Source organism: Rattus norvegicus, chromosome 1, assembly GCF_036323735.1.
Source record: "Rattus norvegicus strain BN/NHsdMcwi chromosome 1, GRCr8, whole genome shotgun sequence".
NCBI lineage: Eukaryota > Metazoa > Chordata > Mammalia > Rodentia > Muridae > Rattus > Rattus norvegicus.
In genome coordinates, this window is record NC_086019.1 from 204,385,115 (window position 1) to 204,411,445 (window position 26,331).

The 26,331-nt window shown below is 46.4% G+C and overlaps 2 protein-coding genes across 2 annotated transcripts; one reads left to right on the forward strand and one right to left on the reverse strand.

Annotated features, from left to right (window-relative positions):
* Positions 1-1,675: 1,675 nt before the first annotated feature.
* Or6ae1 (olfactory receptor family 6 subfamily A member E1) lies at positions 1,676-2,614 on the reverse strand. Its single transcript, NM_001000554.1, has one exon. It carries the CDS (start codon positions 2,612-2,614, stop codon positions 1,676-1,678), a length of 939 nt encoding a protein of 312 aa, NP_001000554.1.
* Positions 2,615-21,453: 18,839 nt separating this feature from the next.
* On the forward strand, positions 21,454-22,389 carry Or6f2 (olfactory receptor family 6 subfamily F member 2). Its single transcript, NM_173334.1, has one exon. It carries the CDS (start codon positions 21,454-21,456, stop codon positions 22,387-22,389), a length of 936 nt encoding a protein of 311 aa, NP_775456.1.
* The last annotated feature ends 3,942 nt before the right edge of the window (positions 22,390-26,331 follow it).

Sequence of the window (26,331 nt, forward strand, 5' to 3'; positions counted from 1 at the left end):
GAAGCTCAAAGCTTATAGAAGTGGAGGACACACAGTTACCTACAAAGTGTAAAAATGTTGATCGCTGAGTCCTCAACAGAGCTGCTGGTGCAGCGGAAGCATGGTTTGTGCAGTTCCTGCCTGCACAGGGCCAGCTGCAGAAGGGTGGTCAGGAGCAGAGAGACAGTGATTGTAGGATGGTTTTGGGCACTGTGTATTTGAATGCTGACTTCTGTACCAGAGGTCTGGGTGCAATCCAGATTTTGGTATTGTTATTATGAATCATCTCCTGACTCAGTACTTTGTAAAACATTGTTCTCCATCATCTTCTGATTGGTCAGGAAAGAGCTGATTGGCCTATAGCTGGGCAGGGGAGGAAAAGGTGGGCCTTCTGAGTGTAGAGAGAGCCACAGAGAGCCACAGAGAGGGTCTTAGGTGGGCACGGGGATAGATGGAGTAGTCATCAGAAGATAGATGAAGGAGGCCAGGGTAAAACCAAGATGGCTAGCATGGTCACATGACTAGGAAGTAGGCTGGGAAGTCGACTAAAGCCAGCATAGTCAAGTTAGAATAGATCAGAATCTGCCTGAAGCTTATTAATAAATATAAAGTCTCTGTGTCATTATTTGGGAACAAGGGAGGGTGTAGAAAAGCCTCTATAGGATTACAGTCAGTAGATTAAAAAAAAAACAGCACAGAAGCAAATTATGTATAACACAGATCCCAAAAAGAAGATGATGTGGCTGTATTAAATCAAAGCAGGATTCAAGCTTTCAGTGTTGAGGCAGACATCAGTGCCAGAGCTGGAGGGGTGCTTCCTAATGATGGATGGTTACATTATGAGTGACAAGACAACCCTAAATATGCATGCACCTTGATGTAACTTCACAAGTACTAACATTAAGACACAGGCTGTAAGGCAACACGAAATATTTGCACAGATTTGAACTATCTGTTAAACTCTTCCAAAATGTAACTCACCATTTTAGGCGGCTGTCACGAAAAAAAAAAAAAGGCCAACCAAAGAACCAAGAAAGAACTTGGGTTGGGCAACAGTGAGAACCACCAGCAGGGGAAATGCTTGCATTACTGTTTCTGTCCTGATGCCCCACAAAAGAAAGCAAAGGCAGACATGTGAATGTCCTTTACTCATCGGACCTTCTGAGCTTCAAGCAAGAGCCATCCTTGTTTTAGTGAGAAGGGCGCATGCTCAACGGTGCTGCCTGGACTTACTGGAATCCTTCCACCTGGCTTGAGAGTCCTTGATTTCTCCTCTGAGATGACTGTCTTAGGGTCTAAGCTCAGGAGCTGGAGTTTCATGGGAAGAAGGCCAATCCCAGGGACTCAGAAGCAGGGCATGCGAGGCTGGCCAGGGAAAGGGTATAAAGTCTCAGTCATGAGGGAAGTGGTGATAGATGGGACTTCCTGGGGATCTCTACTGAAAATTTCAGGCAAAGGGTCTGCCTGGGCTGCTTACAAGAGCAGCTGTCCCTGGGTTGGGGCTGAGTTTTCTGGTAGAGTCTAGACCCTGTAGGTCTTGGTCACCTCTTCTGCTTGTTGGATGGTGGCGAAGAGTCACATGTAGGGGCTTGTCTGCATGGACGGACGAAGAAGAGCACAGCCTCTATTGGCTGGTGGGTCGTCTCTGTGAGCAGAGGGACCCACAGATCCAGCAGGATCCAGCAGGATCTGGCATTCAGGGGAACCTGAGGGACTGCAGGAGTTTGGTAAGTGCCTCTCTGATGTCACGGTTCCTCAGGCAGTAGATTATGGGGTTCAGCAGGGGGGTCACTACCGAGTAAATCACAGATACCAGCTTGTTGAGGTCGAAGGAGCTTATGGCATGAGGCCGGGCATACATGAAAGTGGTGGTGGTGTAGAAGATTAAGACCACCACCAAGTGAGAGGCACAGGTAGAGAAGGCCCTCCTGCGGCCTGCCCCTCCTGGGATCCTCAGGACAGTGGCCACGATGTGGACATAGGAGACTGAGGTCACTATCAGAGAGGTTGCAAGTACTGCTAGAGCTGCCACAAAGTCCAGCATTTCAATGGCAGTGGTGTCTGTGCAGGAGAGTTGCAACAGCGGTGAGACGTCACAGAAGAAGTGGTTGAGGGCATTGGAGCCACAGAAACTGAGGCGGGAGATGAGAGCTGTGGACACAAAGGAGGCCAAGAAGCCCCCGAGCCAGGCACTAAGAGCTAGATGCAGGCACAGCTTTGAATCCATGATGGCTGGGTAGTGCAGTGGGCGGCAGATGGCCAGGTACCGGTCACAGGCCATGGTGGACAGTAAGAAACACTCAGAGGAGCCCAGTGAAAGAAAGAGGAAGAGCTGGGTGAGGCACCCTGAGAAGGAGATGGCTTTTGCCCCTGCTAGGAGACCAGCAAGCAGCTTGGGCACTGTGACTGTGGTGTAGAGGGTCTCTAGCACAGACAGATTGGCCAGGAAAAAGTACATGGGTATGTGTAGCTGCCGGCTAGCACTTATGGTGCCCACGATGACCAAGTTCTCTAGGACAGTCACCACGTAGATGATTAGGAATAACCCAAATAACAGCCCTTGTAGGTGGCGCAGCTCTGGGAAACCCAGAAGAATGAACTCCGTCACCAAAGTGTTGTTGCTGCGGTTGCTCATGGCCCTTTCTGGCTGGCGAGGCCACTTCTGAGCACCCTGGAGCAAGTGCCCCCAAGTGTCTCGTGTGATGGGCCCAGGCCACACTTTTATTGGTCAGATCTGTTGGAGGCTCTGTAAGCCCTGCTGGGGTCTCAAAGGCAAGTACTGCCACACTGTCCGGGGACCAAGGGACTTCTCTACTGGGGCTCCCAGGCTGATCCTTGTTTGCAGGGATTGATCAGAGAGAATTCTCACTGTGCACTTTGAGGATCTGCTACAGTAATTACTTCTGTCTTGAAACTCACTTCCACATCTGCTGAGAGCTAACGCCTGAGCAATGGTCCTGGGGTCTCCAAACATCAGCACAAGCAGGAACGCCCCTCACACATTTGTGAATATGTGAAACCCTCCTTGACCCAATACACAGGTACATGCTTTCCAGCTGTGCACACACACACACACACACACACACACACACACACACACACACACCAGGTATGTGCATACATACACATGCATCCATGTATACACACATGCTCATAGTGCATGACATACACACAGTTCCAGAAAAACTTGCTTTGCCTCATGTGCCGCTCGGAGGCCATCAGGCCCGGCTTTTGTCTGCTATCCTGTCTGAAGACTCAGGTACTTTGGTGGGTTCATGCTTTTTCCTGTGGCCAGGTGATCCCTCACGCCCCAGGAAGGTTAGAATGAAAGGCCATACCTCCACTAGTCACAGGGCCACCAAATGGATTGGGGAGCAGAGCAGAGGGTTGCAGAGGGAGATGGCTCACTCTACTTTATAATGGCGTTTCCTTTCCTTTCTTCTCTCCCTTTCTCTTCTCCCTGAGACAGTCTCTGTGGCCCAGGTGGACAGTAAACTCAGTATCTTCCGGCATCAGCCTCCCGGGTACTGGGGTTACAGGAATGTGAGTCCATCTGACTTCACCTCCACATCCGATGTCCTAACATGGCCCAGACACTGGTGAGCCAGGATTCATTTTTCCCCTGTGTTTTCCAAGGAGCAAACTTACTGTTGGAGAATGAGTGGAAAGTGTTGTCACCAATTTTCAAGTGGAATATGCAGTTTGGGAATTCCCTGTGGGGACATCTCTGTAGCTAGGTGTCTGAGGGCAGACAGGGTGACCTGGAACAGAAGTGGTAGTACTTCACGGTTTCCTTGGCCCATAATGGGAGGGGTGCAGCCCCAGGTCCTTCCATCACATCTAGCACCAGGCTGTCTGTTCCTGGACAGGAAAAGGCAATTGTTGGGTGAGCATAGTTTTTGACACACTAAGCAGCTCTTGCCACAGTTGGTTCTTATTTCCGGAGTTGGGCAGTTGGCTCTTCTGGTGAATTCACTAACAGCAGGCAGTGGCCCCTGCTGGGTGCAGAAGATGCTAGTCTGCATTGGAACCTGGGGTCATGCTAAGCCAATCTCCATTCAGGGTCTGTGGGAATCCCAGCCTGTTGGGCTGAGTTGGGGAGGAGTCTGAGGGCTGTCTCCAATCTCCTTTCAGCACCTCAGAAAAGGTGTGGGTCACCAAAACAACCACTTGCAAGCTGAGGGTGGAAGGGTCTCAGCCTAATCCCCTGCATGCTGGATTCAGAGTACCTGAGTACCATCAAAGGCAGGCAGCCTCACACAGGATGGCTGACACTCCTGCCTCAGGGCTGGGAGACGTCCAGTTCCCATGTCTGTCCAGGTTTGTGTCAGCAGAGGAGGGTCCCTGGAAGGTTTTGCTTTCCCCGAACCCTCTGTTTCAAGTTCTCAGAAAGCCAAGCAGAGTCCCTGCAGTGTCTCTGCCTGCCTCTAACTGCAGGTCTGAGGTGCTTCTCATCTCCTAGGGCCTGTTGCTCTGGGGCTCTGGGATCTTTATGGGCTCATTAGTGGCCTAGCTCCCCCCAGTCCTGAGGACTGGAATTGTTCTCAGGACAATTTGTGGAGTTGTGTGGAGGTTCCTAAGGCCCAAGGGGAATCGTGCTCATCTGGGAAGCTTCCTTTCTTCTCCTCAACCCCAGGCTTCCCACAGGGTCCTCTATTCCAGAGTAGGATGAGAGTCAAAAAGCTTTTCCATTAGATTGCAGAGTGCCTTTCATTTTTCTCTCAGGACTGACATCTGTCCACTCATTTATTTTATGAAGAGACAAGAAGAACAATCAACACAAGAGGAGAAAAGTGCAAAGTGACCCCAGCTCCTCTCTCCAGTCCCCTTCCTCTCAGAGGGGTGCTCACTGATTAGCATGATTGACCTGTCCCCAGCAAATGGCTTAGCTTTGTGTGCACTGAAGGTTATGGCGAGGGCATTACTCTGTGTTGCCTTTCTGTTCTTCTTCTTGTTACCAAGATAGCTCTCCTTCTGGGCCACTCACTCCACTTGACTTTGTGAGCTGTCCCAGGTGTGACCATAGCACACTTGGGTTGTTTCCAGCCTTTGACTGTTGGGGAGAGCACTGGGTGACGTTTCAGCACATAGACCCTGTTTGCTGTCTGAATGCTGCTCTTGGATCCAGACCTGAGAAAGAGGATGTTGGAGCTGGACTTTGAAGTCTTTTCTCAGAGTGACCACATCAATTACACATCCACTATTGGTCCTTGCCCAGGTGGCATGGCCAAATTCTGAATCTTTGCCAAGTCAGTGGGTACCAAGTATCTCATTGGTTTGGGGCTGGAGAGCTGGCTCAACGGTTGAGAGCCCTTGTGACTCTTGCAGAGGACCTGGGTTCAGTTCCCAGCATCCATATTGTGTCTGGCAACTGTAACTTCAGTTCCAGGAAATCAAATGTCCATAACTGACCCACCCTCCCAGGCACCAGGCTAACGTGTGGTACATCTGCATACATGCAGAAAATAAGCTCCTTTATGTGAAATAAAGCAAATAAATATAAAAATGTTGCGGGAACAGAGACCGGAAAGTGGGGGGAACGGAGGTGGAGCCTATGAAGATGCTGGGGACTTAGACGCTAAAGACCAGCATCCGTGTGTAGATCTAACTCTATTGTTTATTGTACAAGCTTTTAGTCAATTAGGCTTTGCCTATGCATCCAAGGGAACATTGGGGTGCAACAAGCATTGTTTAGCAGAATCCAACTGGCCTGTCCATGAGCCTGTCCAATCCTGTCCATAAGCCTGTAGGGGAGGGTCCAATCTCCTGTGGAGATTTCCGTGAAGACAGGGGAGGCGGCCACCACCCTGGCCTTGGGTTCTTTGTGTTCTCTCACTGGTATGCAAGGATCCATGCATACACACACTGCGTACCGTGTACTCTTTGAGGAGTCTGAGGGGCCTGTGGTGCCTTGTTCTCTGTCCCACTTCTTTCTCCACCAGAATTGTCCCCACATCCCCCATCAAATGTTTTTAAAATGTGTCCCATCATGGTGATTTGTAAAACCTCATGGTTTTGGCTTCTCTACGATGCCCCATCTCACCCTTTGCTCATTGCTCCCAACGCTGTGTGTCATCTTTTGCTCACAAGTTTGTAAGTGTGCTTTTCATGTTTTCCACGTCCCTCTTTAAAGTGTATTCGTTTACTTTTCTTGTCACTGGGACTAAATATCTAACAAGACACAACTTAAGGAGGGAAGAGTCTATTCTGGCTGTTCAGAGGGATGTGGTCCATTATGGAGGGGAGTCACAATGGTAGGAACAGCTTGCACACTGGCACAGCAAGGAAGCTCACTGGCTTTCTCCTGTTTCCCCTTTGGTTTAGTTTGTAACCAGAGCCCATGGACTGGCACCACCCCCTACATTGGGGGCAGGTCTTCCCCTCTCAGTTAAACCTCCTTAGAAAGACCTACAAAAACACACTTAGAGGCTTGTCTTCTAGGCGATTCTAAGTGAAGTTGGCTACTTAGTCAAGGTTCTCTAGAGGAACAGAACCAAGGAGTGAATACGTATATATTTATATATCAGAATTTAATAAGTCAACTTAAAAATAGTAACAATAACTGAATCACACTTGAAAGCTGAGGAATTAGTTTCTCAGGCCTTGAGACTGGTAGTCCTCAGCAGTCAGAGAAACCTGCAATAGCTGTCTCTCACTGTACATGTTTGTGTGTGCACATGCATGTATGTGTGCATGTGCCTCTGTGTGTGTGTGTGCAGGTGCCTGTGTGTGTGTGTGCCTGTGCCTCTGTGTGTGTGTGTGTGTGTAAACCAGTAGTTAGTTGTTCTACAAGGCAGGGTGCCTTAGCAGTCCTAATTTGGTGCTGGAAGCTCAAAAGGTTCCTGGAGAGTCCCTGGTTATTACTCCATGATGACAGATTGGACACAGTGATTCTGCTCTCAGTCAAGAAATCTGCAGTAGCAGCAGCAGGGCAAATCAACTTATGGCAAGAGGGAAGAACGAGCCAAGTGAAAGGTGAAGTGATCTTCTGCTCCACCCTTTTTATCTGGGCTGCTGCCGGGATGTGTGGCACTTACACTTGGAATGGCCATCCTACATCAGTCAAGGAAACAGGACAGTTTCTGAGGTGATGCTCCCTACTCAGGTGATTCTAATTTGTGTCAAGCTGACATTGAAAACAACTATAATGTTTATGACAATGGAGATTATTATTGCCTTGGAAGTGGGTATTGACAAAGACGTATATGGTGGAACTCACATCCAAATTCCTTCACTGCAGAGGTGTCCTGCATGCCCTTTCTGTTAGGCCTTGACTCTTCAGTTCCAGGGAACTGATTCTGCCGTGGGCTTCAGTTCTGTTTACTCTGGCAAGTGATGAGAACAGGACTACCTAGGGTCACTATCTCTGGCTTCTGTTTATCATCCTTTACTTTACTGTTACTACTACTATTGCTATGGGTGTGTGCGGTTTTGGGTTTGTACATGCACAGGGTGAAGCATAACAAGAGGACAAGATCATGTGAGCAGAACTGAGGCCAAAAGGCAAAACTTTATTTAGGGTACGAACTACCAGGTTGTCTCCAAGGGAAGAGAAAACAGCCCACAAACAAGGGCAAACAATGAAGAGACTCATAATGGGTTGCTGTTCAGAGAATAAGAGACTGGAGTGCTTAGGTGTAAATGGGATATGTATATTATACCCTCCCTCCAAACTCAAGGATCATGTAGGAAGAGGAAGCAGAAAACATCACAAGAGCTAGAGATAGTAGACCTCTGTAGGGGAACAGTATTTGCTGGACATGACAGTATAGTCATATGCATGAATTTACAATGTTTGGGACTATATGCCTAAGACCTGCATAAGATCAGCCAAAAATCACAGCATAGTTGAGGAAGAGGCTGTTGAAACATTCCACCCTACAATCAAGCTCATTAGGACAGGAAGTGAACCATTCAAGTAGCCTCAGGAAGTCCCTGAAACTGACCAGATTTTTCTAGTCCCCTCCCTCCCCAAGATAGTATAAACAGAAAAGACTGCTGAGAGACTCAGACAAACCAAACTGAAGATTCTTAGACAAGCCAGGCAACCTAGAAGTAGACACCAACAGAACAATGTGAAAGCAGCAGAGACCAGCTGAACTGCCTAGAAGAAAGAAAAGGTAGCCAATCTACTGGAAGAGGTTCAGACCAAGAGGGCTACTTGAAAAGAACATTCTCTAGCCTGTTGAGCTGCTTGTAGGCTGTACAGTGTGATCCATACTTCCAGGTTTTCTTTCTTTTTTTTTTTTTGTGAGCTGTCACCCATGCTGAGATGAGCTTAGGTGATGCAGCTGTCCTTGAGTAATTTCTGTTCCTGTAAGTAACCACTCATCCATATTTCTATGTTATTTCAATAAAATCCATTAGTTCATCAAGTTGGACTTTGATCTCTCATGGGTTTGCTTTCTCAAGTAAGTAGACATAGGTCTTGCGTCTCCCCAGAAAAAGTCTGTTACACAGTATCTGCACAAAATCTCAGCATAGATGGGGAGGGGCTGATGAAATTCAGCCTACCTCAGGAACTACTGGCAGTTGATTGCTGCTGGGGGAAAAAGAGTGAGAGTCAATTTTCTTCAGTGCTGCAGGCACAGAGGGACTACCTATGCTCCAGTAACTGTCCTATAGCCATGTGCACACAGGGAGCATTAAATGGATTCAGTGGATAATAAAAAGAAACACAAAGTATGGAGGGAAAAGTGGTGGGGGGACAGAGAGGAAATAGGGGAGAGAATGTGGGGTGGATTTCATTCTCACTGGCAAAGATCACAGAGACCAGTATGAAAGGATGGAGAATTATCTGCCAAGCAACAAGAGCCCAAAATAAGCAGAAGCAGCTGTATTCAAGTCTGTAAAAATAGAATTCAGGGAAAACTCAGAGCTAAGGAACACCACTACATATTAATAAATGGAGAAATCCTTTGAGAAGGTAAAACAAATATTGTTCTCTGAACGTTGGAACTCATAGTGCCCATGGTTTTATAAAATGAGTATTGTGTTACCTAAATAATCCGTGATACAATAATGGTAAGTGGCTTCAATATACTACTGTCGCCAGTTGATAATCTCTTGGGAAAATATCAATAAAGAAAGAAACACACAATTAAATTACACCACAGATCAGAAGACCATAAGAGGCATCTAGAGAATGTGCCACCTGTCAGCTATGAATATTCATTCTTCTCAGCAGCATATTGGTCATGAATTGCTTTAGTCTGTGCTTTTATGAGAAAGTCTTTACTTGTGCATTTTAAAAAAGATTATATATATGCTGTCTTAGACACACCAGAAGAGGGCATCAGATCCCATTACAGATGGTTGTGAGCCACCATGTGGTTGCTGGGATTTGAACTCAGGACCTCTGGAAGAGCAGTCAGTGCTCTTAACCACTGAGCCATCTCTCCAGCCCCTTCCTTTTCTTTCTCATCTTCCTTCTACCTTCCTTTTTCTTCCTCTTCCTCTTTTTTCCTCTTCCTTTTCCTCACCATTTCCTCCTCCTCTTCTTTTCTTTTTCTTCTCTTTTCTTCTTCTTCTTCTTGACATGGTCTCGTGATTCCCACAGTGGTCTTGAACTCTCACTATGGAGGAAAAATGACCTTGAACTTTTCCTCCTGCTTCCATCTTCCAACCCAGGGGTTCTAGACAAGGGCCATTATGTCTAGTTTATGTAGGGATGGAAGTTGGACCCTGGCTTTATACATTCTAGGAAAGCACTTTGATCATTTAGTTGTATTCTTAGTTCATGCTTAGCTTTTATTTTACTTCCTCAGCAGCACAGGGAGTTTTAGGTTTGGTGTCTTGAACATGTCTTAGAACTCCTGAAAGTTATGGTTATGCTTACTTATTTCTTCAAAAATTTAGATTATATTTTAATTTTTAGTGTGTGTGTGTGTGTGTGTGTGTGTGTGTGTGTGTGTGTGTGTGTGTGTGTGTATCACAGCATTTGCAGAAGTCAGAGGACAACTTGACTTGTGGAAGTCAATTCTCTTCTCCCACCATGTGGTCCCCTGGAATTGAACTCGGGTAATCTGGCTTGGTGACAGGTGACCTTTTGAGCCATTTCACAGATGCTATTTTTGTCTTTGTCACTCATCTGAGTATAATATTTCTTTGGCTTTCCCCTCAGTCTCCAATGCTCTTTCTTTTGCTACTGGCATTGCTTTCCACACTGACTGACTGGAGCTTTTCATCATTCTAACATTTCTGTTAGATTCCAGAACCCTGTCTGTCCTGGAACTTGTTATGAAGACCAGACTGGCCTGAAATCCCAGAGACCTACTTACCTCTGCTTCTCAATGCTGGGATTCCAGCTCGTAATGCGATGCCCAGAGTGATGTTTTAGTTGCTGTTTTCAGAATCTTCCTTTCCTTGCCATAGTTCTCATCCACGTTGGTGACTTTCTCATTCACATCCTGTACCACCTTCCTTTCTTCCTTCATCTGCTTGTTGGAAGTATTCTTATAGGTCATTGAACTAACCACTGCCAGGGTTAAATATCAAGCCCAGCTTCCCTTTAGCTCCTTCTATAGTAGTTAAAGGAATACTTACCAGACAGAGGCCAGTAACAAGTGTCTGTCAAAAAGGACAAAGGATGAACCAGTGCCTCCATGGCTTTTTTGATTTTTTACCTTGACATCACATCTGTCTACAATTTCAATTCAAACTATCTGGATGCCTTCTATACAAATATTCTGCTTGGAGAACTGCTGATCACAAGGGGGTAAAAGCTTTACTTGTCACCTTGACAACCTGGGAAGAGAGAACCTCAACTGAAGAATTGCCTAAGTTAGATGGCCTGTGGGAGCATTTTCTTGATTGATGATTGATGTGGGATGATTGATGTAGGATGATCCAGCTCACTGTGAGTCTGGGGTTGTATCCAAGAACCTTTCGGTAAACAAGTTGTAGGCCTTGTGGGGAAGCTACTGCTTTATTCTGATAAATGTGCCCAGTATTAAACTGACTCCTGATGATTTTTCTTCATACCCATACATTGATGCATCTTTCAGCACTCATGAGGTAAGCTTCTTTTTGAAGTAGATGACAACACAGAGACCCACCACTGGTTAAGGTTCAGAGAATAATGAGACTGGAATGTTCAGCCCCAGATGAGGCATCTACATCGTACCCTGTCTTACATTTGTGTTGCTGTGAAGAGACATCATGGCCAAGGCAATTCAAAGAGTTTATTGGGGGTTTGCTGTTCAGAGGGTGAGTTCTTGACCATCATGGATGGCAGCATGGCAGTAGGCAGGCAGGCATGGTGCTGGAAGCTTACATGGTGTTGAGAGCTTACATCTTATCTGCAAGTGAGAGGCAGAGAGTTAACAGGGAATAGTGTGGGCCTTTGAAACCTTGAAGCCCAACCTAGTGACTCATCCTCTCTAACAAGGCCACAACTCCTAATCCTTCCCAAACAGTTCTGCCAACCGAAGACCAAGGATTCAAACATAGAGGGCTATGAGGCCCAGACTTATTTAAATCACCATCCACCCTTTCCTCTCAAAATTTAGTGATCATTTCAGAAGAGGAAAAAGAACTATTGTAAGAGTCAGAGGTGGTGGATAACTACAAGAAAGCAGTGTCTTCCAGACATATCAGGGCAGTTGCACATATGAATTCATAGCAGTTGTGACAGAATGTGCAAGATCCAGGCAAGCTCAAACCAGATAAAACCTCAACACTGAGAATGGAGGAGAACATGAAGAACCACCCCTAGCTAAGAAGGCATTGGCACTTGACATCTGCTGGGAGAGGAAGCATCAGCTTTCTTTAAAGGTGTGGTCTCTGGAAGGTTGCGCACACTCCAGTGGAAGTCCGCACCCAGAAGAGCATATGGGTGGTACCAGCTATACATGATGGGTTAAAAAAGATTAAAAGAAGACACAAAAGTGGGTGGAGAGAGAAGGGAAGATTAATCTGGGAAAAGTGGAGGCAGGAAGCCAATATGACTAAAATATAGTGTTTGAGATTCTCCAAGGACTAATGTAAGAAGTGAGAAATGGAAGGCAGAATGTTGAAAGCTTTTGGAGCCACTTCTTGGAATTTGGCATTTGTCACTGGGCTGGGACAAGGAAGTAGGCTCAGGTAAGAATATCAGAAACAGTGACTGTGGGCTTTGTTTACTGCTTTGCTTAATTATTACCTTGTGCGATTCTCTTGCTTACTACTTTACTTAATTACTATCTTGTGTGATCTCCTTGTTTACTACTTCACTTGATTACTTTGCCTTTGATCTAAGAACTGACTGTGTTTTTTGGATGTACCTGGAATGATATAAAAGCAGACAGGAGAAAAATAAAGCTGCTTCAGCCGCAGTACGGGCTGGAGTCATGTTATAATTTTGTCTAATTGTTTTTTTTTTTCTTTTCAATTCTCACTTCCTCCCTTGAGACCCTGCTGACTGACTGAGCTGGCTTGGTTAAGGGAATAAAGATAGAAGGAGTGTATGCTGGGAGAGTGACTTGGGGATGGATATGATCAAGATACATTATACATATACATCATATACAATACAATAAACATATACATCATATACCTGTACATATATCCATATATACTCTTATTTGTATAATATACATTTTCATATACTATATATATTCTATATATATTTGAAGCTGTCAAAGAACAAATAAAAATATAAGAAAAAGAAAGGCAAGCTAGCTGAAGGCCAGCCTGGAAGGAAGCCAGCAAGCAGGATTCCTCCATGGCTTCTGCTTCAGTTCTGGCTTGCAGGTTTTTGCCTTAGCTTCCCTGGATGATGAACTGTGACCTCCGAGCCAAATAAACCCTTTCTTCCTCAAGTTGCTTATGGCCATGTTGTTTGTCATTAGGCAGCAAGGTAGAACACAAAGTACAACGGCAGAGAGGCTGGCCGAGCCTGTCCTTCCTTCCACAGGGATGAGCAACTTCCCTCTGTGTCCCCCTTTCCTTCAGGAGAAATGTCTTTTTAAGTCTCTTGCTCATTTTTATGATGGGTTGTTGCTCTCTGTGCCGCCGGGTTTTATGGAGTCTGGATGTTAGAACAGAAGACAGGCTCTTCCTGAAGGGCAGTGGTTCTCAACCTTCCTAATGCTGTGAACCTGTAAGGCAGTTCCTCCCCTTGTGGTGACCCCCAACCGTTGCATAAAATTCTGCAAGCCACAGAGAGTGCGTCCAAATTAACAAAATCAGAAATGAAAAGGGAGACATAACTACAGATTCAGAGGAAATTCAAAAAATCATCAGATCTTACTATAAAAACCTATATTCAACAAAATTCGAAAATCTTCAGGAAATGGACAATTTCCTAGACAGATACCAGGTATCGAAGTTAAATCAGGAACAGATAAACCAGTTAAACAACCCCATAACTCCTAAGGAAATAGAAGCAGTCATTAAAGGTCTCCCAACCAAAAAGAGCCCAGGTCCAGACGGGTTTAGTGCAGAATTCTATCAAACCTTCATAGAAGACCTCATACCAATATTATCCAAACTATTCCACAAAATTGAAACAGATGGAGCCCTACCGAATTCCTTCTACGAAGCCACAATTACTCTTATACCTAAACCACACAAAGACACAACAAAGAAAGAGAACTTCAGACCAATTTCCCTTATGAATATCGACGCAAAAATACTCAATAAAATTCTGGCAAACCGAATTCAAGAGCACATCAAAACAATCATCCACCATGATCAAGTAGGCTTCATCCCAGGCATGCAGGGATGGTTTAATATACGGAAAACCATCAACGTGATCCATTATATAAACAAACTGAAAGAACAGAACCACATGATCATTTCATTAGATGCTGAGAAAGCATTTGACAAAATTCAACACCCCTTCATGATAAAAGTCCTGGAAAGAATAGGAATTCAAGGCCCATACCTAAACATAGTAAAAGCCATATACAGCAAACCAGTTGCTAACATTAAACTAAATGGAGAGAAACTTGAAGCAATCCCACTAAAATCAGGGACTAGACAAGGCTGCCCACTCTCTCCCTACTTATTCAATATAGTTCTTGAAGTTCTAGCCAGAGCAATCAGACAACAAAAGGAGATCAAAGGGATACAGATCAGAAAAGAAGAGGTCAAAATATCACTATTTGCAGATGACATGATAGTATATTTAAGTGATCCCAAAAGTTCCACCAGAGAACTACTAAAGCTGATAAACAACTTCAGCAAAGTGGCTGGGTATAAAATTAACTCAAATAAATTAGTTGCCTTCCTCTATACAAAAGAGAAACAAGCCGAGAAAGAAATTAGGGAAACGACACCCTTCATAATAGACCCAAATAATATAAAGTACCTCGGTGTGATTTTAACCAAGCAAGTAAAAGATCTGTACAATAAGAACTTCAAGACACTGAGGAAAGAAATTGAAGAAGACCTCAGAAGATGGAAAGATCTCCCATGCTCATGGATTGGCAAGATTAATATAGTAAAAATGGCCATTTTACCAAAAGCAATCTACAGATTCAATGCAATCCCCATCAAAATACCAATCCAATTCTTCAAAGAGTTAGACAGAACAATTTGCAAATTCATCTGGAATAACAAAAAACCCAGGATAGCTAAAGCTATCCTCAACAATAAAAGGACTTCAGGGGGAATCACTATCCCTGAACTCAAGCAGTATTACAGAGCAATAGTGATAAAAACTGCATGGTATTGGTACAGAGACAGACAGATAGACCAATGGAATAGAATTGAAGACCCAGAAATGAACCCACACACCTATGGTCACCTGATTTTTGACAAAGGAGCCAAAACCATCCAATGGAAAAAAGATAGCATTTTCAGCAAATGGTGCTGGTTCAACTGGAGGGCAACATGTAGAAGAATGCAGATCGATCCATGCTTATCACCCTGTACAAAGCTTAAGTCCAAGTGGATCAAGGACCTCCACATCAAACCAGACACACTCAAACTAATAGAAGAAAAACTAGGGAAGCATCTGGTACACATGGGCACTGGAAAAAATTTCCTGAACAAAACACCAATGGCTTATGCTCTAAAATCAAGAATCGACAAATGGGATCTCATAAAACTGCAAAGCTTCTGTAAGGCAAAGGACACTGTGGTTAGGACAAAACGGCAACCAACAGATTGGGAAAAGATCTTTACCAATCCTACAACAGATAGAGGCCTTATAACCAAAATATACAAAGAACTCAAGAAGTTAGACCGCAGGGAAACAAATAACCCTATTAAAAAATGGGGTTCAGAGCTAAACAAAGAATTCACAGCTGAGGAATGGCAAATGGCTGAGAAACACCTAAAGAAATGTTCAACATCTTCAGTCATAAGGGAAATGCAAATCAAAACAACCCTGAGATTTCACCTCACACCAGTAAGAATGGCTAAGATCAAAAACTCAGGTGACAGCAGATGCTGGCGAGGATGTGGAGAAAGAGGAACACTCCTCCATTGTTGGTGGGATTGCAGACTAGTAAAACCATTCTGGAAATCAGTCTGGAGGTTCCTCAGAAAATTGGACATTGAACTGCCTGAGGATCCAGCTATACCTCTCTTGGGCATATACCCAAAAGATGCCTCAACATATAAAAGAAACACGTGCTCCACTATGTTCATCGCAGCCTTATTTATAATAGCCAGAAAATGGAAAGAACCCAGATGCCCTTCAACAGAGGAATGGATACAGAAAATGTGGTACATCTACACAATGGAATATTGCTCAGCTATCAAAAACAACAAGTTTATGAAATTCGTAGGCAAATGGTTGGAACTGGAAAATATCATCCTGAGTGAGCTAACCCAATCACAGAAAGACATACATGGTATGCACTCATTGATAAGTGGCTATTAGCCCAAATGCTTGAATTACCCTAGATCCCTAGAACAAAGGAAACTCAAGACGGATGATCAAAATGTGAATGCTTCACTCCTTCTTTAAATGAGGAAAAAGAATACCCTTGGCAGGGAAGGGAGAGGCAAAGATTAAAACAGAGACTGAAGGAACACCCATTCAGAGCCTGCCCCACATGTGGCCCATACATATACAGCCACCCAATTAGACAAGATGGATGAAGCAAAGAAGTGCAGACCGACAGGAGCCGGATGTAGATCGCTCCTGAGAGACACAGCCAGAATACAGCAAATACAGAGGCTAATGCCAGCAGCAAACCACTGAACTGAGAATAGGTCCCCTATTGAAGGAATCAGAGAAAGAACTGGAAGAGCTTGAAGGGGCTCGAGACCCTAAAAGTACAACAATGCCAAGCAACCAGAGCTTCCAGGGACTAAGCCACTACCTAAAGACTATACATGGACTGACCCTGGACTCTGACCCCATAGGTAGCAATGAATATCCTAGTAAGAGCACCAGTGGAAGGGGAAGCCCTGGGTCCTGCTAAGACTGAACCCCCAGTGAACTAGTCTATGGGGGGAGGGCGGCAATGGGGGGAGGGTTGGGAGGGGAACACCCATAAGGAAGGGGAGGGGGGAGGGGGATGTTTGCCCAGAAACCGGGAAAGGGAATAACACTCGAAATGTATATAAGAAATACTCAAGTTAATAAAAAAAAATGTAAAAAAAAAATTCTGCAAGCCAGCTGACTCCTCTCCTGAGGCTATCACTCAGGAGCCATTCATAGGTGGGTGCGGGGCCTATGGCTCACAGACATGGTTCTTAACTCTAAAACAGGTATTTCTGCCACCTTATTGAGAAGTTGGGATGGGCTCAGGCCAGGCCTTGTTCTAATTAATGCCTGTGACAGATGTGTTTTTTCCTTAGCTCCTCCAACTCCTCCCCCTCCCTCATCCCCACACCCTTAAAGGGCATTTAACTGTTCTTTGCAAAAGCTACTTACCTGCTACTTTCCCCTGAGGCTGAGATTTGGGGAAGATTTCCACCTGTTTTGTAGAGAATGCAATTCCAAGAGTAGGGTATCACATAAATGCTGGGCCCATTGTCCCCCCAACTTCTCCCTACATGAGAGTGGTTTTACTAATGGAGATCTATAGGTTTAATTCTAAATGCTTCAGCCGTCATGAGGGAATGCGTACGAGTACAGATCAGTTAGGAAAATCAGAGTTTCCCACTGCTGAGGTGTCCATAGGCCACTGGGGCGGCTGTAGTGTGGCACCTGCTGCTTTATGGGGGTGCCGAGTGCTTCATGCTAAGTGAGAAAGGAACTTAGGGCGTGCGTGCGACAGGAATCGCGAAAGTTGACATGGGAAAAGTAAACCTAGGCTACCTGCAAGCAACACCCGAACTTCTGAGCTCTCTGGGCTGAGAAGCCTCCGTATCTTTGAGGTACTCGTGCCGTCTTGGTGGAAGGTAGCATGTTGGGCTAACAGAAGGCAGCCCTGTGCCCTTCTCAGGCCAGGCAGCACCTGCAGCAGGTACCAGTTGATGGGGCCTTGGAGAGATTTTGCAACATTTTTAATAAACTGCCTATTAGGGCATCCAGGGTCCTGTGTGGAGGCTACATTCCCAGGGCAGTGTGCCTCTTGATTGTGGCCCATTGAGGTCTACATATTTCCTGAACAGCTGCCAAGCATTCTCTGGACTGGACTCCCTCACCTTTGTAGGGAGGAGATGGACTGAGGGTGGCAGGGGCATTTGTACTACCTCCAGGGCCCAATTCCACGTTGCTTAGTCTCTGCCACGGATGCCCAGACCCCATGTAATCAGCTCCATACAGCTCTGTGGCCATGAGCCTCATGGTGGTCCCTGGTACCCTAAGGGAGTTCCAGAGGTATGGGCCTTGGGGGTCTCAATGAGGATGCTCACAGAGCTCAGAGTTCAGCCATGTCCCTAGCTGTATGGGCATCAGTGGAAGCTCCTTGCCCAGATCACAGCATTTTCCTGTCCACATGAGGTATCCTTTCCTCAGAGGAGTGGCCCTAGGATGGACCAGACAAAAACCAGTCTGGATTGGTATGTGTTGCAGCTGCTCTTTCTAGAAGGCTCTAGGGGTGCTAGAATAGAGACAGCATACAGTTTGTTTCCCAACTCGCTTGGGTATGCAGGATGTCACTCTCCTACTTACATAGAGGGAAACTGAGGCACAGAAAATCCTCCAGTGGCACCCAGCATCTGGTGGGCAGGTAAACTGCACCTTATGTGGTGGTGCACGTGCCAGGCCGCTGCTCCACAGGTGTGTGGGCACCTGGCCTGGATTTCAGTGCCAGAAGACAGCCAATAAGGGCGAGAAAGGTGATGTAGTCCAGGGGCAGGAGGTCCACCCTCAGGGAACCTCTGAGTCCCCAGGGCCTGGCTGATGCCAGCTTCATAATTGGCAAAAGTGTTCTCACAGACCTTGATTGGGGAGAGGCATAAATAACCACAGGCAGGAAGCCATTCCTGCCAGCCCCAGGGCTGGCCTGGCTCTCACAGGCAGGTGGAGACATTTGCCACCTCATCAGATGCTCCTGCTGACTGGGCTAGAGAGGGACAGAGCAGCCTCAGGGTACAAGTGGGTTCTGGCCACTACCTGACTGACTGATGGAAGAGCTAGGCAGAGACACTATCTGCTCCAGGCCTCTGCCCCTGAGTACCTCTGTGGCGGCTGTTTGAAGCCAGGCTGGATCTCAAGGAGCAGAGCAGCCACACCTTTTCATGATCCTTCAGGCACCAGGTCTGACTTGGGTGGGGCTAGTAGTGGTCACTCCCTAGTGACCACCGGGCAGCTCCATCAGGTTAGTTTCATGAACCTGGGGTCAGTTTGCTAAAAGGATATCTCACATTCAAGGAGGTAGTGTATCCCAGTATCTTCGTTTGTAGTTCAAATCTGCTATTGGTCACAGTGATGAATGATGGCCAAGGCAGTGAGGAATTTAACTGCCTCTTAAATGTCCAGACTGACTTGTGACTGTGGGAAGTGAGCAGCAGTGTTGAGCCCACAGGAAACCCCAGTGCAAGTCAGAGGTCAGCCAGGCTTGTGGCCACTCTCTGTGCACTTGGCCTGGATGTATTCCTGCCCAGAGCGTTTGGCATTGCTAAAGCTGACCTCCTGGTCTCCTGGCTGCTTAGAGGAACATGTTGAAGACCTGGAAGGGAAGTCATCCATCTTTTACCTCGACAGGGACTGAGGCTGTCCCTGAGATAATCTGGATAAGGGAGTTCTCATCCTTGCAGGATCATCCCTGACCTCTGAGAAGCCAGGCCACCTTCCGGTGCCTCTGGACCCACTCAAGTCTCAAATGCAGTAGGATGATGGCCCCCACTCTGGTTTGAGACCAAGATCTCCAACTCTCCAAGCTTGTCATCTGAGCATCAGGGGACACGTGCCAGGTGCAGTTGTGTGGGGTGATGACCGGGGTGACTCTGATGCCTGGGTGTCCTTCCTACACAGGTAAGCAACCCTCTCTCACCCACGCACAGCTCCGGGATGGGAGGGAAATGCAACAGTCTGAGAACCGTCATTGTGTGCAGGGTATAGGGAGACGCAGAGGCCGTACTGCAAACTTCACACTAGAGAGTGTAACCTTCCAGGTGAAGCAGGGCTTGTCAGCTTCTTTCTCTTTGTGGCCCTTGCATTATGATTGACAACAGTGGGAATATTTTTCTAAATGAGAAGCTTGTCTAAGTTTGGGCTGAGGGTAGATGACAGTGCCATGTAGGTCAAGACTGCCTCCCTGAGCAGGTCAGATGCCGCTGGTCTGATGGAGGTACCCATGGACTTGCAGGGGTGATGGCCAGGGAGGCTGCTGGGAACTTCTCTATAGCAAGTATCTGGAACAAGCCTAAGGAAGTACATTGTGTTTCAGTTGCAGACTTATGCGGACTAAGAGCAGCTGTGTAAGGCTGCCGTGAATCTGGGGAAGGGACTTCAGCCAACCTTCAGGTCTTCTGGGCGAGGGACTGTTGGTTTTGTGATCAGGAAGAGGGTAAGTACCGGGATATGGAGCTCTGGAAGGTGGGGCATGGTGATCGAGTGTCAGCTTAGGTGCATGTTGTACAGTGTGTGCATTTGTGCATGGCTGGGAAGAGGGAGACATGGCAGGAAGATGCCTCTGAGCTCTGAGGCAGAGGGTCACCTGACTTCTTCCTGATCAGCCCAGGAGCAGTGGCTCTGAAAAGGGGTTTTGGGAGTGTGCTGAAACCCTGGGTTTCTTGGGTTGCAGAATCCATTAAACACCCCCTTCACCCACCAACACATCCATGCACATTGTAGCTTACAGGCCCCACGCATCTGCCTCTGGCTAGGAGAAGTAAGAGTGACAACTCAAAATTATTTATTAACATATATATCCATTTAAGTGGTGTGTGTGTGTGTGTGTGTGTGTTGTGTATGTGTGTTGTGTGTTGTATGTGTGGTGTGTGTGTGTGGTATATGTATGTGTGTAGTGTGTGTATATTTGTGTGTGTGGTGTGTATGTATTATGTGCGGTGTGTATGTGTTGAGTGTGTGTGTTATGTGTGGTGTATGTGTAGTATGTTTATGGTATGTAAGTTGTATGTATGTGGTGTGTGTTATGTGTGTTATGTGTGTGCATGTGTGTGGTATGTGTGTGAATTTGTGTGTGTGTGGTGTGTGTGGTGTATATGTGTGTGAATTTGTGTGTGTATGTGTGGTATGTGTGTATGGTATATGGTATGTGGTGTGTGTGTGAGAGAGAGAATGTTGTGTGTGTGTATGTGTGGTGTGTGATGTGTATGTGTGTGAATTTGTGTGTGTATGTGTGGTATGTGTGTATGGTGTATGGTATGTGTGTGGTGTGTATGTGTGTGAATTTGTGTGAATGTGTGCATGTGTGTGAGAGAGCATGTTATGTGTGTGTGTGGGGTGTGTGTGTGTGTGTGTGTGTGTGTGTGTGTGTGTGTGTGTATTTTCATGAGTCACTCCTTTCTTTACACCACGTGGGTCCTGATGATTCAACTCAGGTCGTCAGGTTTATTAGCAAGTGCCTTTACTTACTGAACCACTTCACAAGCTCAGATTGACAGTTTTTAAAATACAAATTTCAGGAAAGCTGGCTCATTCCTTTCTCAACTAGGGTTAGAACCTGAGCCAAAGAGGAGCTAGAGAAGGAGAAAAAGAAGAGGGGAGGTGACCTATGGGCTTTACTACTGAAGTGCCTCTTTTTGTGTGCGGATTTCCATGGTGCAATAGGAGAGTTCTACAGGAGCCTGGTCTGGCTGCTGGGTAAAAATGTTGAAGGGCAAGGCCCTCACAGTTTCACTTGTGGAAACCAGATAGTTCTTGTCTTTTTCTAGGTTCTCTGATTCTGGAATAAGGACCTCTCTCCGCCAGGTGACAAACACTGTAGAAAAAGGACACTGTCCCCTCCTTCCCTAGGTGACAGGCAATGGGTAGACGGCATGCTGACGGCTTCCTACCGACCTGGCCATGGTTAATGCTGTATAACCAGGTATTCCCAAGGGGAGCTAGACTTGTCTGGGTCCTGGAATTTTAGGACAAGGTGAGTACACTCCTCGGAGAACAAGAAAGGGTCAGTTCCCTCACTTTCCGAGTCCCCTTTCTTGGCAGCTTGGCAGTCCATATCCTCAAAGTACGTAATGGCTTGGAGTACTGGCCAGAACCTGTCCACACCAGGACCATTCATCTTGCTGGGCTTCCCAGGGCCAAGGAGCATGCGCATTGGGCTCTTCCTGCTTTTCCTGGTCATGTATCTGCTTACGGTAGTTGGAAACCTAGCCATCATCTCCCTGGTAGGTGCCCACAGATGCCTACAGACACCCATGTACTTCTTCCTCTGCAACCTCTCCTTCCTGGAGATCTGGTTCACCACAGCCTGCGTACCCAAGACCCTGGCCACATTTGCGCCTCGGGGTGGAGTCATTTCCTTGGCTGGCTGTGCCACACAGATGTACTTTGTCTTTTCTTTGGGCTGTACCGAGTACTTCCTGCTGGCTGTGATGGCTTATGACCGCTACCTGGCCATCTGCCTGCCACTGCGCTATGGTGGCATCATGACTCCTGGGCTGGCGATGCGGTTGGCCCTGGGATCCTGGCTGTGTGGGTTTTCTGCAATCACAGTTCCTGCTACCCTCATTGCCCGCCTCTCTTTCTGTGGCTCACGTGTCATCAACCACTTCTTCTGTGACATTTCGCCCTGGATAGTGCTTTCCTGCACCGACACGCAGGTGGTGGAACTGGTGTCCTTTGGCATTGCCTTCTGTGTTATTCTGGGCTCGTGTGGTATCACACTAGTCTCCTATGCTTACATCATCACTACCATCATCAAGATTCCCTCTGCCCGGGGCCGGCACCGCGCCTTCTCAACCTGCTCATCCCATCTCACTGTGGTGCTGATTTGGTATGGCTCCACCATCTTCTTGCATGTGAGGACCTCGGTAGAGAGCTCCTTGGACCTCACCAAAGCTATCACAGTGCTCAACACCATTGTCACACCTGTGCTGAACCCTTTCATATATACTCTGAGGAACAAGGATGTCAAGGAAGCTCTGCGCAGGACGGTGAAGGGGAAGTGAGCCACTGCCTGCGTGCATCTCCCGTCAGACTGCTCTGCAGGACTGGCGTTGGCTGGCCTGTGGGCCAGTGTCAGTCAGTGTTCAGCACCCTTCCCTCTACAGGGCTTAGAGGAACACCTCTTCTAATTTATATTTTTATGGCTTTGTTCAGGAATGCCTGATGTCTCAGCTCTCAGTTTCAGGAAGGTTCTAGAAGGGAAACAGGGTTCTAGGTCCCTAGGAGGTCCCTCCCAAGGGATATAAACACCAGAATTGATACACCAGTTCTGACTAAATCCCCTACTAGGCCTAATAGGCTCTTCATCAAACTACAGATGTCACCAAGCCATACCTGGAGTCTCCAGGAAGGACATGCCAGGCCCTCAGGGGTTCATATTTGTAGAGGTGGAAAATAATAACTAACCAAACAAGCACAGAAGGAAGGCTCAGAGGAAGCCGAGGTCCTGAAGGGCTCGCCGTGCTTGCACTAGGGTCTCAGGGCGTATCTCCTGCATTTCATACCTTTCTGGGTCCTTAGCCTTTGGGAGTGGAGGTACAGGGGTCAGAGGGAGCAGGGGCCCTGTATGCCGGTGTGGCCTCAGGCTCCTAGTGGAATTAGGAAGGGCCCGGGTAATTCTCAGGTAATTCTCCTGGGGGTAAGAATTGCTACTTGTTCTTGAAGCAGGATCACTATTCTGAACCTGGGTCTTCATCCGTAAATATAACCACGATAACTGTCTCAAGGAACGCCTGGGAGTACGAATGACTTAGTGTGTCCAAAGTGCTTAGATCTAGCAAGGGTCAGAAAAATGTCACTAATATTGTTTTATAATTTAGTAGATTAAGCAGTCCAGACTGGTCCGTAGTCTGTCTGTCAGTCTATTTAGAAACATTGAGTCATGGGTCTCAGGCTTGTTTCAAACTTTGTATGTAACTGAGGATGACTTTGAACTTCTGATCCTCCTGCCTCTACATCCCAAATGCCACTCGTGCTCAGTTTTGTGTTCCTGGGGATTGAAACCACGGCTTCATGAATGCTGGACAAGCACTCAGCTGATGGAGCTGCATACCCCAGATCAGTGATTGTCCCCTTAGTGTTCTCATTTTATTTTGGACAAGCAATAGTGCCTGTGTCCACCCTGATCTCTCAGCCCCAGAGAAACTGGACTCCTTAGGCGGCTTGTATTGAGAATAAGTGGTTGGTTATCAGGATTTGGAGAGGCCCTGGTGACTGTGAGAGAGTTTGTACTTTGGGCTTTTTGAGAATTGTTGCCAAATTGTCTCTTGTCCAGGTTGAGATGTGGCTTCCACCTGACCTTTATGGCTTCTCTGTTCTGTCCAACCCAAAGCTGAGGCATAATTGACTTTTCTCTTTTCCGTCTTCCACAGCGGAAGCTCAAGTAGAACAGAAAAGCTCCCCTCTGCAGTGACCCCTGGCCTGGATGGGGCACAGGTGCTGATACCACCCACCTAGAATTCCTCTTCTCCCAAGGTCTGCAGCCAGAGGACATGCTGACCCTCAGGCTTGCACACCCAACCGAATTTGTACACTCAGCCGTACACTCTGCTGCTGGAACATGAATATTCTGTTTTTGTGGTTACTTTCCAAATGATGAATTAAAGTGCACTGTGTTCAACCACTCCTGTTTGATGGAGAAGTCAGTAACATACTACATCAATATGGTTTCCTGGCCCCAGGACTCCTGGGGATACAGGGAGTGGCTGTGTGTGTGTGTGTGTGTGTGTGTGTGTGTGTGTGTGTGACCAATGCCTCTTTGTCCACCTTACTTTGGATGTAGCCTTGGGTGGATGTTCCCATCCTTGGGCTTAGCCTGACAGAGGCCATCTGGTACCCTTTATTCCTGCTAATGTCCCAGGCTTTTGTGAGCTGTGACAGGAGACTACGCAGTGCAGTGCTCAGGGTTTTGAATTGGCTCTGAGTGTCCTCAGAATGGTAAGTTCTCAGGAGTCCAGAGCCCCTTGGCATTTGTAGGTCTCTTTTTCCTAGGCCTCACCTTTCTCAGGAAAGTTAGCTTCTCCTGGAAACTCAGCATTTTGGAGCAGAATTTATTTCTTAGGTTTAGAAATTAAACAATTATTGGATGCTGAAAGGGAAAAACTATTATTTACTAGTGACTGATTTTCCCCATATGATGAGTATATTAGTCGGGACCCTGTAAAGAAACAGAACCAATACAATGACTACATGTGCACATGTGCACGCACACACACACACACACACACACACACACACACAGACACACACAAAGACACCCACACAGACACAGACACAGACACAGACACACACACACACACACACACAAACACACAGACTCCCTAACCCCACACTGGATTTACTGGAGTGGCTCGAAGTTCCACATCAATCATCAGTGGAGTGCAGGGCAGGAACTCAGCGCAGGGAACTGGAGGCAGGAACTAACGTACAAGCCATTGAGGATTGTCACTTATTGGATTGTCCTTTTTCATTTGCTCCATTTACTTCCTCATTCATCCCAGGACCACTTGTCCAGTGGTGACATAGTGGACTGGGTTCTCCCACATAAATCTTTAATCAAGAAAATTTCTTACTGCCTTTCTAACAGGCAACCTGGATGAAAGCATCGTCTCAGCTTGAGTTCCTCTTTCAATATAACTCTATCTTATGCCAGGTTGGAAACAACCAGGACAAAGAAGAAAGCTGATAGCTGTGCTGTTTCAGGCCAGTAGGAGCCACATTTCCACAACTGGGAGGCTGTATAATGATTGATGGTTTGCACTGAACTGAGAATAGGACCCCCGTTGAAGGAATCAGAGAAAGAACTGGAAGAGCTTGAAGGGGCTCGAGACCCCATATGAACAACAATGCTAACCAACCAGAGCTTCCAAGGACTAAGCCACTACCTAAAGACTATACATGGACTGACCATGGACTCTGACCTCATAGGTAGCAATGAATATTCTAGTAAGATCACCAGTGGAAGGGGAAGCCCTTGGTCCTGCTAAGACTGAACCCCCAGTGAACGTGATTGTTGGGGGGAGGGCGGCAATGGGGGGAGGGTGGGGAGGGGAACACCCGTAAAGAAGGGGAGGGGGGAGGGGAATGTTTGCCTGGAAACCGGGAAAGGGAATAACACTCGAAATGTATATAAGAAATACTCAAGTTAATAAAAAAATGATTGATGGTTTGCATTTCTGATCTCCCTTGGTCTTCATTCATTCATTCATACAAACCTACATATAGTTTTAGGTTTTATTTATTTATTTTTTTTGAGAGAGGGTCTAACTATGTAGCCCTGGCTAGTCCCAAAGTTACATAGACACACCAGCTTCTGACTCCCAAGTGCTTGGATCAAAGATGGATGCCACCACACCCAGCCCCACCATGTATCATTTGTAACCACTTGTTTAAAATGTACCACTTAATTTTTATTTCTGATTGATAATAACTGTGTGTACCATTAGAGCTCGATGCAATATGCCCAGGACATGCTTATGTTTGGAAATGAGCAAAATATGTCAATATTCTGTCGAGAATTTTCGTGTCTGTGCCCATGGGAGATGCTCACCTGTAGTACCTTCTCACAAAGTCCTTGTCAGGGTTAAGTGCTAGGGTGATGCTGGTCATGCACAGTGATTCAGGAAACGCCTCCCCGCTGTCCTTAGACAGAGCATGGGGAACTGTAAGCCTTCAACATGTTTGACAGAATTCACTAAGGAACCTGATTGGGTCTGGAGCTTTCTCTTTTGAAGGAGTGGATATGTGAAGTTTGAGAAAGCCTGTTGGTTTGGCTTATTATTAAAGCATGCATGTCTATGTGTGTTAGTGGTTTAGTATATGTTTAGATGGTTTCTAGGCATTTCCTTATTCACTCTTCTAAAAATGCAACCACAGAATGCCAGAATGTTGTACCCTCCTAGAAAATATCCATGTTTATTTGGCAGTATTAGCACTTCCAAACTGAG